Raw genomic sequence first — 12,520 nt, 5'->3', positions numbered from 1 at the left:
ATCTTTGGCAGAAAATTCACAGGTACTGCATTTAGATTTCCATTTTGTCTTCCACAGAAAGTGGACCTATTCAGTCTGGGTATAATATTCTTTGAAATGTCTTACCACCCCATGAGTACTGCATCAGAAAGGATCTTTGTTCTTAGTCAGCTAAGACTGGTAAGTGTACAGGTATAAAAGATTGAATTCTGTGCATCAGATAGTTTAAGAGAACGAAGAGGATGCAAAACATAGCAAAAATGTTTCCATGAGGAGTGCTTTTTTTTTTTTTTAAAGGAAAAAAAAAGTTAAAATATGTAATACAAAGGAAGGGATAAAGTTGGAGCTGTTAGTGACATTCTCTGAATGTAATGTAGATTTCTTCGTTATTAACATCAGTCAGTATTCAGTATTTCAGGCATTTCAGTAACATTCTTCTTTCTGTTAGCTCTTCAATCTAAATATGCCACGTATTTGTTTGTTTGTTTGTTTGTTTGTTTTTCCCCCATTGGCAATAAAAATGCTTGGTCTTTCTGATTAAAAATATTTCCATATTTTAAAAATAAGACCAGCTTGCATAAGCTGGACTGACTGTTCAAATTAAAATGTGTTTGTTTTTTTTTTATAGCCCAATATTGTATTTCCTCAAGACTTTGACGAAGTCAAGCATGCAAAGCAGGTAATTTTGAAGGCATTTTAACTAGTAGGTATTCCCTGTCAAGAAGAATTAATTATTATTTTTCCCACTTAAGTCTAAATTAGTAATTTCTGCCAAGCTGTTATTACCTGTTATTAGAACAAAGTGAGGAGAAAAAAAAAAAAAAAAGGAAAAAAAAGAATTTGTAAAGTTGACGTGGAAATATGCTTATCCACAAAATTCCCTGAGTGCAGTCGTAAAGAAATGCATAGTTCACCCATATATATGTATCTTTTAAGCTGTCATGGACAATTTTTACTTTTTAGGCATAAAAAAATAGCAGCTATGTTTTTTTAACCCTTAATTTAAACTTTACAAAGAGATCCATGCCACAGAACAGGAAGAGATATACAGCTTAAATTGACACTCTTAGTTTGAAAATTGCTACCAAGAGCTTTTTGGGAAACTTCGGTGACAATAACTCAGTGGATTTGAATAGAGTTTCTCTTTATTTTTTCTTTTTGTCTCATTGTATTTAGTTAATGCCTCCATGGCAGAGGAATGAAGTGATAAGGTGCAGTGTAATTTTCTCTGAACCATCTAAGAAAAATTCTTCCTTGTGCAAGGACTATTTCATTAACCATTAGAATTAACTTTTTGTCTGTTTTGCTAGTGGAACAGCAATCTGTCTGTCACTAGTACCATGAAAATATTTCCCTTTTGTACAGTTTACCAAAATATGCTGGGAAGATTCTCTTTTTTTTTAGTGTCTGTAACTCTCAAACCTATGCATGTGACTGTGTTTTCTCTTAACTTTGTTAGTAAAATGCCAGAGCTTGTATAACATAGAACAACAAAAGGCACTACGTATTTTTGTCACCCCTAGAGACCTAAATGGACTAACAAATTTCTAATAATTTTAGTAGTTTTTTTATTCAGATAGTACCATAATAAAAGATACTTAGAGTAAGCAAAGAATTACCCAGCTTAAAGATTCAGACCCTGCTTTCTTTTTTTTTTCCTGTATAGTCTGATGCATGTATAGTTCCATATATGTGATGTGTCTAAGAAGGTTTTTGTAAATACTGCTAGCATAAAAGAAACTATAAAATTTTGATTTAATTTGTAGAGATCGGTTATTACATGGCTCTTGAACCATGATCCTGCAGCACGACCAACAGCTGTGGAGCTGTTAAAAAGTGAACATCTTCCACCACCACAAATGGAAGAGTCTGAGCTTCATGAAGTACTCCACCATACCTTAGCAAATGTGGATGGAAAGGCATACCGCACTATGATGAGTCAAATATTTTCACAGCGTATATCTCCAGCTATAGACTATACCTATGACAGTGATACGCTGAAGGTTTGTAAGTGTTAAGGGGATGTTTTTGAGTTTTCTCATGTATTGGATTTTAAAAAAAAAAGGTGAAGTTTATATGGTTAAACCCAAAGCATGTTTGAGATAATTGCAATCTCTTAAGATTAACCTTCACATTAGTTCCCATTTAAAGCTACAAATCTGTACTATGGGGGCTGAATACCCACTTCCCATTTAACCTTACATTCATTCTTCAGTGAAGAAAACAAGCTTTATTCTTAATTTCTGTCAAACTAATGCATCTGATTGCCAATGTAAATTTTGGGCTTTGACTATTTTCTTCCCTTTCTAATGGTGCCAAAGTAACCCTTCTCTGTCTGTAAGCTCATAAATCTTTCCAAATCAAAATACAAGATAACACACTAAAATAATGCTTTGTATAACTGTAGTTTTTTTTATTGTGTAAACTGTAAACTTTACAATTGATTATAGTGAGAGAAGACAGCAGAATACTTATTACCTATGTTACATAGAGTGTTCATCGCATATAAATTATATATGTACTTTTTATTTGTGATGGTTTCAGGGTAGTTTTTCTATTTGGGCAGCCAAGATACAGCAGCATGTATGTGAGATTGTCAGCCGGATATTTAAAAGACACGGTGGGTATGTTTACAAAAGTTGTTCATTTCCTTTTTCATGACTGAATGGATTCAAGGGAATGGAATGGTTTTATTGCTATCACATGAGTCACAAAGTATGTTCAGGAGTTGCATATCATTTGTAAATTTTGTATAGTTTTTGCTGTTATTTTGGCATCCCAGTAGCTGTTAACTTCAAATCTGGATGATTTAAATTTTCCATAGAAAGAACAGACAAAATCTTAATTATGTCTTTGAATGTGTCTCATTGTTCTGATGAGTCTGTGGGAGCTTTTAGATGTACAGAGTGCTACGTAAAATGTAGATATGAGTACGGGGATATTTTTTCAATGATTAGTGATTCTATTGTTTATAGTGGAGTTTCCTTTGAGGATTAGATTCATACAGATAGATGGTTGCAAAATATAATAATAATAATAATAAAAAAAAAAGGTATTTAATGAGGATTTTAAAGTGAACCACAAACATTTGAGGCAATTTTTGGAGAAATGGGATACATTTTTGAACAATATTTGTTCCCTACAGAAGTGCCTCTAGACCAAAACAGTACTACCACTATTTGTAGAGTTTTTAATTTGTTCCATGTGCATGTTTTTCTGAAAAGTGGTGTTTATAGAGGGAGGGCAAGGTGAGGATTCTGCAGGGGCTGTGGAATTGGCACTTCTCTGTTTATTTGAGGGCTGCCTGTTGATTCCAAGAACGGTGGAAGACAGAATATCAGAGTTTGTTTGATGGGTTTCTTTAATAGACTTTCCTCTTCCACCATTTAAGGATGTTTAAAATAATGCAGTTTTTAAAAAGTATTGGTCGAGATTAAGCAACCTTGCAGGGTATGATATAAACTTGTAAAAAGCAGATGTTAATTTTGAAATGGGAGATAACAGTATTTTACCATTTTTGTGTAGGAGCCATCAAGCTGCATACTCCTCTGCTCATGCCTAGAAATAAAAAACTGTACGAACATAACGAAGCTTCATATTTCATGGATCACAGTGGGATGCTTGTTATGCTTCCTTATGACCTCAGAGTAAGTAGTATCTTCTCTGCAGGCAAAGCTGGGTTTGAAGAGTGCTGTAGTGTTTGTCAATACCTTTGATTTACCGGTCATGAATTTGGTTTATGCTTATACTTCCTCTTACTGCTGAAGCAGTCTGTCTTTCAGTGTCTGTTGTGTTTTTCTTAGTGCTCAGAAAACCAGTCCTCCTGGTTTTCACAGCTGGAACTGTTAAAAGAAATATGCCTTTTTTTTTCTTTTCTTCTTCCTTCCTTTTTTTTTTTTTTTTTTTTTTTAATCATAGGTGAAAATATTGCCATATTATAAATGTGGTAGATGTCACTGCTGCATTTATTTTTTTTCTTGCACATATATGAGACACGGGACTTTTCCCATGGCCAGTGAAAATATTCTTATCCCTTATTTATATGTCTTTCTAGAGAATGTATGTAACATTCTGCCCAGTTTTATGTTCCTCTTGAGCATATGTTGTAAAGGGTCATTCTCCTCTGGAGAGGAATTGTATGTGCAGTTGAAATTTTAGTGTCTGTGATTCAGTACTACCCAATTAAATGCAATGTTGGTGTAGTTAATTGCTTTGCACTTAATTAAAGCCTAAATGCTTTAAGTTTTATTTTTTCATTTATTACTGACAGTTAAAGAACCTGACCTTTTATATTCCGTATTATTAACTTAAGGTCAATGTGACTCACCCTTCCTTTGCGTTTATAACATCAAGCTATATATACAGTGTGATTCACAGCTAAGGACTTGTGTGGGATCTACAATATTGATCTTTCTGTTGGACTTGCTTGTTTTGGAAAATATGTTGGCCAAAGTTTTGTTAAACAAATACTCCTTTATATCTTTATCTAAACGACAAAATACCTGCCAGTACGTTTCAATAGGCTCATAGTCAAGTTTATGATGATGCATTTTGCATTCATTAGGGTACTTAAGAAAGGTCCTTGTTTCCTTCTCCAAGCTATTAGGGAACTTTTTTTTTTTTTTGGTTTGCCTTCTTTTAAGGCTTGTCACAAAGAGGATTGATCTTATTTGGCTTTGGCAAATACTTAAGGCATTATTACACGTGAGAATAGAAGTGTTGACTACGTGGTAGTAATTAATCTCCAGTTTAAAAGCAGAGCCAGACTGAAGGTTTTGTTTCCACAATTTTTATGTATTCTGTTTTTCAGATTCCTTTTGCAAGATTTGTAGCTAGAAACAACATATCAAACTTGAAAAGGTAAGGGACCTAAAGACAGTTTGCATAGATGCACTGCTTTACGACAGTGAACACTGAAGATGCTGATTTGTTCTTCAATGTTTCTTTTAGATACTGTATAGAGCGAGTTTTCAGACCTCGGAAGTTAGACCGCTGTCATCCCAAAGAACTTCTAGAATGTGCATTTGACATTATTACATCTACTGGAAATAGTTTTTTTGCCTATAGCAGAAACAATTTATGCCATTTCAGAAATCATTCAAGAGTTTCCAGTACTACAGGTAGATTCTCTAATAATACTTTTTGATTTTTTTTTAATATTTTTTGCTCTTTTTCCATCCTAAAATTTTAATTAAGTAAATATTCAATCTATTGTGTTCAAAAAGGATAGGTCCTCTAATGAGTATAGAACTTTGTGATCACAAATTTTGTCAATAGTCAGGTATAGAGCATTGTCATTTAAATAAAAATGCGTTTTGTAGGTAAACTTAAAATGAAGCAAAGGTTTGTATGTATCGTAAATACTAATTGAATCCTTACAGTGCCATTGAAATAATGCCTGTCTTCTGTCAGGCAAGTGATTACTGTAGAATGGGAAAGACCTTGCCATTCTTTATTTATAAATGGAAGGTAAGGTGATGGAAGAAGTCTGGAGTTACTTTTGAACAATGGGAGAAGTTATTAAAGGTTTAAGAAACATCTGTGTTGGCATGCATTTAGGGGTGTTTGTGGTGGATTTGTTGTGTTGTGGTTTTTTTTTAAGCAAATTAGAGTGCTAATAAAACGTTTTTGTTTGATTGTTTCTTCCTTTCTTTCTCTCTGTCTTTTTTTTCCCCTTTGTTAGGAAAGAAATTACAGTATTTACCTGAACCATACTTCCTTACTGAAAGCTATACTTTTGCATTGTGGGATACCAGAGGATAAACTCAATCAAGTTTACATCATTCTATATGATGCTGTGGTAAGATATTGGATATTAAACTAATATTTGTAATCATCACTTAGGGTATCTTATTTTGTGGAGCAATTTCTAAAAATGAGAAACAGAGCATTGCCAGCATAAAATGGAACATCTTTTTGATACTTAAAATGGCTCACTATCTTTGGGCTGTAAAATTAGATTAATAACTTTTCTGTTACTTCTGGATTGGGGTGTTTTAAGATAAATTTAAAATCTATATTTATGAGAGAATTATTCACCTGTATATTTAAGAACTGGTAGGCCATTCAATAAAAACTTCAAAATGTATATTAGTAACATTTTGGTCTTTTCCACCATGCAGAGAAAATAGGTTAAATTCATTTGAATAATTAAGATAGAGTTGAAATCCCCACAAAATGTATATTTCTTAATTCTTTACTTTTATTCTTTAATTTTTCAATTTTATTCTTTCGGGGTTTATATTAATTTGCATAAACATTCTTGTATTCACTTATGCAGAAGTGCTTTTCAACAAAAGTTGGTAGCTTTTACTTCTGTATGTTTCTTGAACCAAGCCCAATATGACCTCGCTAAGAGATAAGTGGAAAGTGTGTTATTTATCATTTTCACTCTTTTACAGTATGATTGAAGTTTGTAAATACAACCTTAAATTAAAAGAACTGGAGAGTTATGTTTTAATTCTTCTCAGCACTAATAATGTTTGTTGTAACCCAGTTGTTTTGAATATGTTTGCATCTGTTTCTCCTGCAGACTGAAAAGCTAACTAAAAGAGAAGTAGAAGCCAAATTCTGTAACCTCTCTCTCTCATCAAATAGTGTAAGTAATTTTAATTCAATGTTAAATTCCTTGAAACTTGCCATAAGCCAGAATATTATACTGACTTTGAAATTTACTCAAGTAGAGTGAGAGGAATCAACTGTTATATCTACTGTCCAAAATAGATTAGTCTCTTTGGAAGTACTTTGATTTTTTTCTCAGTTCTCTCTTGAAGGCAGTATTGCTACTTTCCATGCATCTGTCTTCTCTTAAATGTGTTTTGTATTATGAAAAGAGTGAAAGGGTAACTGGAACACTGTACAGCGTGATATTTAGTAAAAGAAATTGAAAGAAACTTTTAAAAAAATTGTCTGCAATTGTTGGCAAGTCTGCCTAAAGAGAGTTAAGGTTGACTTCTGGGTGCTCTGATAGGTTGCTAGGAGAAACAAGGGGAAAAAAAAGGCCGATACTTCACTCACACAGACAAATATGCATATTTTTATAAATGTGACCTGTTACGAGCACTGTCAGTCGTGCTATCTATATTGTTATTTGATTTTTGTTTTTAGCTTTCTCGACTCTACAAATTCATTGAGCAGAAGGGAGAAGCAAGTAATGTATTTCCATTTTTAAACACAACAATAAAACAAAAGCCAGGTGTGACTCAGCTGTTGAAGCATGGCATGAAGGATCTAGAGGAAATAATTGCTCTGTTAAAGCAACTTGGAATAAAACTTCAGGTTTGTAAAAACGCTCTGCTAATAAGCTTGTTGTTTTGTAGGCTACTGGGCCATGTAATTTGTCATGAAACAAACTAATGATATGTTAGAGTAGAAAAAGCACACCAAAATATCTTTTGATGACAAGTAATAATACTGGCATTGATTTTGAGAGATGCATTTTAAGAATAAGTCTCTGGATTGATTTCTGTCTTAACTGCACAGAGATTTCCTTCCCAGCAAAGACTGAAGTCATTACCCAGAGCATAAAGAAATTTTAAATTTTGAAATAAACTACAAATATTTTTGAAATGTAGAAAGCTGATAACTGAAGGCATCCCCTTCCACCTTCCTTGAGGCTTGCTGTTTGGAGTTTGTGTTACAATTCTGTTGTGATGCATTAAGCTTAAAGCATTATTTCCTTACTTTTAATTGGATTTTAAGCTTTTGGAGATAGTGTTTCCATATGTCTTCCTAATGTGAGAACAGTGTTGTCAATACATGCTGCTAAAAGCAAATGAATTACATTAACCAGTAATATTGGTACAAGACTTGTTCATTTACTCATTTTTATTTTTACAGGTTTCTATAAATCTGGGACTAGTTTACAAAATACAGCAACACAATGGTATTATCTTTCAGTTTATAGCATACATCAAAAGAAGACAAAGAACTGTGCCTGAAATTCTTGCTGCAGGGGGCAGATATGATCATCTGGTATGTGCACATGTCTTTTAATGAACTTAGATGAAAAGAAGGTGAAAAAGATGAAAAACCTTTTTTGACATTTTCCAGACATAACTATTTGGTTCTTCTATTTTGTTTATGTCTTGTTTTGAGATTCCACAATTTAGAGGGCCACAGACAGTAGGACCAGTTCCTTCGGCTGTTGGAGTCAGCATAGCTATAGACAAAATAACTGCTGCTGTTTCCAGTATGGAGGATTCTGTAAGTTTGGTTTCGGGGAGGTGTGGTTGTTTGTTTGCTTACTCCTGACTGCTCAGTAACCTAGTTGTAACCACAGGTAGGCAAAAAATAACAGATTCAGATGTGTTCCAAAACACCATACTGAAATAGACAGAAAACATCAAGATGACTTGTTTTCTTCTGTGTCTCTCTACATAGCATTATTTAATAAAGTAAGGGGAACAGCAGATGTTCAGGTTTATACCCTTTGATTTTTAATTCAAATGAGATACTTTTCTCAGTCTGAGCATTGTTTCAGATGAAAAATTACAACTGTTGGTATTTAGCTGTTGTTACTTTGCCCCTATGAGGAAGGAACCTTAAGGAAATGGACTGTATATGTCACAGTTTTGTTTGGTTGTGGAATATGTATTTTACTAACTTTCATTTATAAGAATAAATTAACATTGCTAAGTTTAATGAGAAGGAAAGAACGGAAATGGCTAGCATGCTTGGCAGGACGTGCAGTTGCCTTTTGTCAAAGATTAAGTTTCAGCACCTTTTAAACATGCTTAGGAGTATGGTGGCTCTAAAAAGAGGTAATCTAACCCCTCTTTTCAGGTTGATGCATTCTGAAAAATGTTAGTATATATATCCTTCTTTGTTACTTTAACTGCCTTATGAAGGTAAAAAGGTGGTCTGGTGGTTACTATTGTCCCCCTTGTTTTCACTTTTCCTTCAGATTTCTGTCAGCTCATGTGACCTGCTGGTTGTAAGTGTTGGTCAGATGTCCATGGGTAGAGCTATCAATATTGTTCAGAAACTCTGGACTGCAGGAATTCCAGCTGAAATAATGTACGACTGGTCCCAGGTAGAATTTCCTTCTACGTGTGTATATTGCTCTACTCTAAGATTAACACAGACTGAGACCATCCTTCTTCATTATTTTTTTTGAATCACAGACTCATAAAACTGAGAATGCAGAGTGCTACTTAGATACAGTAATGTTAAGAAGGTCTCACTGGCCTTGCAGTGCTCTTCCTCTCTAGCTACCAGAGCCTTTAAAAATGTGTTGGAGGATCTTTTATGTGCATCTCAGAGCACAGAGGAGTTAAGTGAGCTTCCCCATTTTAAATCCTGAGTGCAGAATCCAAGGCCTATTGAAATCAAGGGAGTGGAAATCACATAAGTTAAATCAGGGCTAAGCGGCCTCATTTTAAGTGAAGTGAGGATGCTTCAAGGCAGAATCATATTTTGTACCAGTGAAGGTAATAAAGGAGGTGAGATGAAGATGCCAGCAGAGCAAATCTCCATAGACCTTCTTCACAGACCCTTCACAGATTCTTCATAGATCTTCTTGGTTCAAAGAATCTTCTGAATCTGTTGAAATGCATGACAGGCTAAGTCTACGCTGAGGGCAGCTGTGCTCCGCAGACTGTTCTTGCACCTTTATCCATGCTGAAAGGAGGCTCAACTGCATTTCCCTTGTCCTGCATTACTTGTGCTTCTTTTGTGAGGACAGCTGGCAAGGAGGAAGTAGTAGTTTACTGTAGCTAGGACAGTGGCTGTGCTGCTGAGCATGTCTTGCCCATAAAGTGGATCCAGATAGTCTTTCCGCATGGAACTAGGACTACAGGGCTTAGGAATTCAGACTGCCTAGTGTAGACTTCCATTTCAATTTTTAAGGAACCAACGTTCCTGAACATATGAATCCAAAATGAAGTTTCACCTCCTGGACTTGTTAATAAAGCTTTCCTCGCTCAGAAGCATTTATATTCAGTGTAACTGCTGCATATTGAGTTTTTCTAATTGAAGACAGGAGACTTTGATGACTTAAATGATCATTTTATAATCTGTCAAATTTCCATTCCATTCTCCTTCCCATCTTCCCATTTCAGTCCCAGGAGGAACTGCAGGAATATTGCCGATGCTCTGGGATTACATATGTGGCTCTTGTGTCAGATAAGGAAGGAAGTCACGTTAAGGTAAGCATGGTAGCCGAGGATGTTCAGTGCTATTTCAGATTGATAGTCTGTTTTACATTTTTTAATTTTTTAAGATCATAAACATTATATTTTCTACAAAACGTTTAAGTAGATGGAATTCAGGTAAACGTGGGTTTGGTTATTAAGTACCAGAAAGTTCTTCTGAAAAAGCCAGCTTATTATTCCTCACTACACTGTTGTTCAAACACGCAAAGAGTCTGAACCACGCTGTTCTTCTCTGTAAGTTAAGGTTAAGACAGAAAGATAGAACTGTGTTAAAACCTGAATTACCTATCACCTTCTGTACTATATCTGTTCTGCAGCCTCTAGTTTTGGTACCTTCTTAGAAGTCAAAAGTTTTACAATATCTTTGATTCTGGATCATTTGGAAAAAAAAAAAAGATCTTTTTTCTTTTAATTAAAATTCAGTCTTTGATGGAAAAAAAAAATAATTTGACAGGAGATGGCATGGCCATGTCATCTAGTTAATGGGAGTTACTAAAATAATTTTTACTTAACTTGTTAATCACTTGCCTTCTCATTGCAACAGAGAGAGCAAATAAGTGCAATAACTATATGAAGAAGTAGATTTTGATTATGAGAATGAGATGTGTGTTTGTCTTCTACAGGACTATTACAGAGTGTTATTTTAAATATGACTTTATTGAAGCAAAATCAACAAAGAACACACTAATGAGATGAATGCTGTTGTGACTGGTTAATCTCTTTCCAGTAAAGATAGATATTTTAAGTTTTGAATGTTTGAGTGTAATCTTTGCAAACTGCAAGGCGAGCCTAATTCTAACATAATTCCTTAACTAAAAATAAAAAAAGCCCCAAACCAAATACGCTTCTATTAATACAGTATTTGCACCTAAGAACCAATTTGTTAAATATTATTTATCACATATTAGATACAAGTGGACAAGATAGTTCAAGCTTTGGGAATGCGGAGGAAATTGGTTGGAAAAAAAATATATAAGATCAAAGATTTAACTGTCTGTGATTGATTGGTAATGATGACAACTTCCTCCCTTGACTGCTTCACCTTTAATGGGGTGAATAATCCAGTTTGGTTTTGATTAAATTTGAGAAGTTTATTCATATGCCATTTTAAGAATCAACAATCTTAAGAATCACTGAAATACATCATAGGTGAAATCCTTTGAGAAAGACAGACAGACGGAGAAAAGGATTTTTGAATCTGACTTATTAGATCACCTGATCCAGAAAATGAAAACTAAAATCTGTGATGAAAGATGTAGTAGGTAAGTAGCAAAACACGTGTACACAAATAGTCAAAATTAGACATGAATGGTTGTTTTTTAAATGAAATAATTTTTAAGATATGCCCAGTTAAAACTTGATTTTATTCAATAAGGAACAAGAACTTTGCTGAGTTCCTTTTGAGGGGAAAAGAAAGCAAAAAGCTTGATTATAGAATTTCATTGAGATTAAGAGATTGATTTTCCTAGCAGCTGTTATATTCAAACATCCTTAGAGCTTCAAAAATTAGAAGACCGTGTGGTCATCCAGCTGGAATGCTACTAGAACAGCAGTACTGTTTGTATGGCAGGACTGCCTGCAAGTCCCCGTTACTGAACAGAAGTCATTTACATTCACGCACTGTGTAATTGAAGGATGAAAGCAGCAAGTCCCTTTCATTCTGAGGCAGTGCTGATATGGTAAAAATGAAAGTGTGACTCCCGCACGCCTTGGCTGGCCCAAGTGACAGTAACACCTAGCCAAAGACTTGGGGTACACAGCAGTACCCTACGTCTGTTAAAATTACTGTTTACTGTGCCAAATAGAACTTAGCACAGAAATCACAGGAATGGCTACTACAGCCACACTGGTGCGCTTAAACAGTACAGCTGTTACTCTTACATATATATCTTGTAAAATATATAAGTACACACACATCTATACATGTTTATGTATCTGCATTGTGTCTGTACGTATATATGTATGTAGTGGCAGCAGGAACAGACAGTTCCTGAATTCTAGGTTGTAGGAATAAACCAACAGATTTGATACCCATGTTTCTGAATAGACTTAACAGTAGAGGAAACATTTAAGCGGGGAAAGGCTTAACTCAAACGTAGTGCGTACAAGTGGGTGATACCTCTTGATACCCACCTCTGACTTCTCCTTTATCTGGCCTCTGCCAGTCTTAGCATTTAACTTTGCAACTAACCTTATCCTCATGTGTTTTGTGACAGATCTACAAGGATCCATTAGAAGTTGTGAAAGAAAGGCATACTTTCTAAAAATTATCTTATATCTAAATCCTGAGAACAGAACATAGAAGGGAAAAAAATTGGTAATTCTAAACAGAGAAATGAAATAATTATGATCATAATAACACTGGCAAATTTTTCTCCTAATGAATC

General features: G+C 34.6%; 1 protein-coding gene across 1 annotated transcript in view; it reads left to right on the top strand.

Annotated features, from left to right (window-relative positions):
* The window catches only part of EIF2AK4 (eukaryotic translation initiation factor 2 alpha kinase 4), a 37,814-nt gene that overhangs the window by 18,927 nt on the left and 6,367 nt on the right, over positions 1–12,520 (top strand). Inside the window, 16 exon segments of the mRNA XM_040560345.1 lie at positions 58–159; positions 608–658; positions 1,746–1,982; positions 2,524–2,599; positions 3,505–3,626; positions 4,790–4,839; positions 4,930–5,032; positions 5,034–5,099; positions 5,663–5,779; positions 6,512–6,577; positions 7,087–7,257; positions 7,819–7,953; positions 8,077–8,184; positions 8,885–9,013; positions 10,041–10,127; positions 11,283–11,395. Coding sequence (XP_040416279.1) covers positions 58–159; positions 608–658; positions 1,746–1,982; positions 2,524–2,599; positions 3,505–3,626; positions 4,790–4,839; positions 4,930–5,032; positions 5,034–5,099; positions 5,663–5,779; positions 6,512–6,577; positions 7,087–7,257; positions 7,819–7,953; positions 8,077–8,184; positions 8,885–9,013; positions 10,041–10,127; positions 11,283–11,395 — 1,733 coding nt within the window.

This window comes from Cygnus olor, chromosome 5, assembly GCF_009769625.2.
Source record: "Cygnus olor isolate bCygOlo1 chromosome 5, bCygOlo1.pri.v2, whole genome shotgun sequence".
In the NCBI taxonomy this organism is placed as follows: Eukaryota; Metazoa; Chordata; class Aves; order Anseriformes; family Anatidae; genus Cygnus; species Cygnus olor.
The sequence above is the reverse complement of the archived record's forward strand: the minus strand, read 5'-3'. Positions and strand labels throughout refer to the sequence as shown.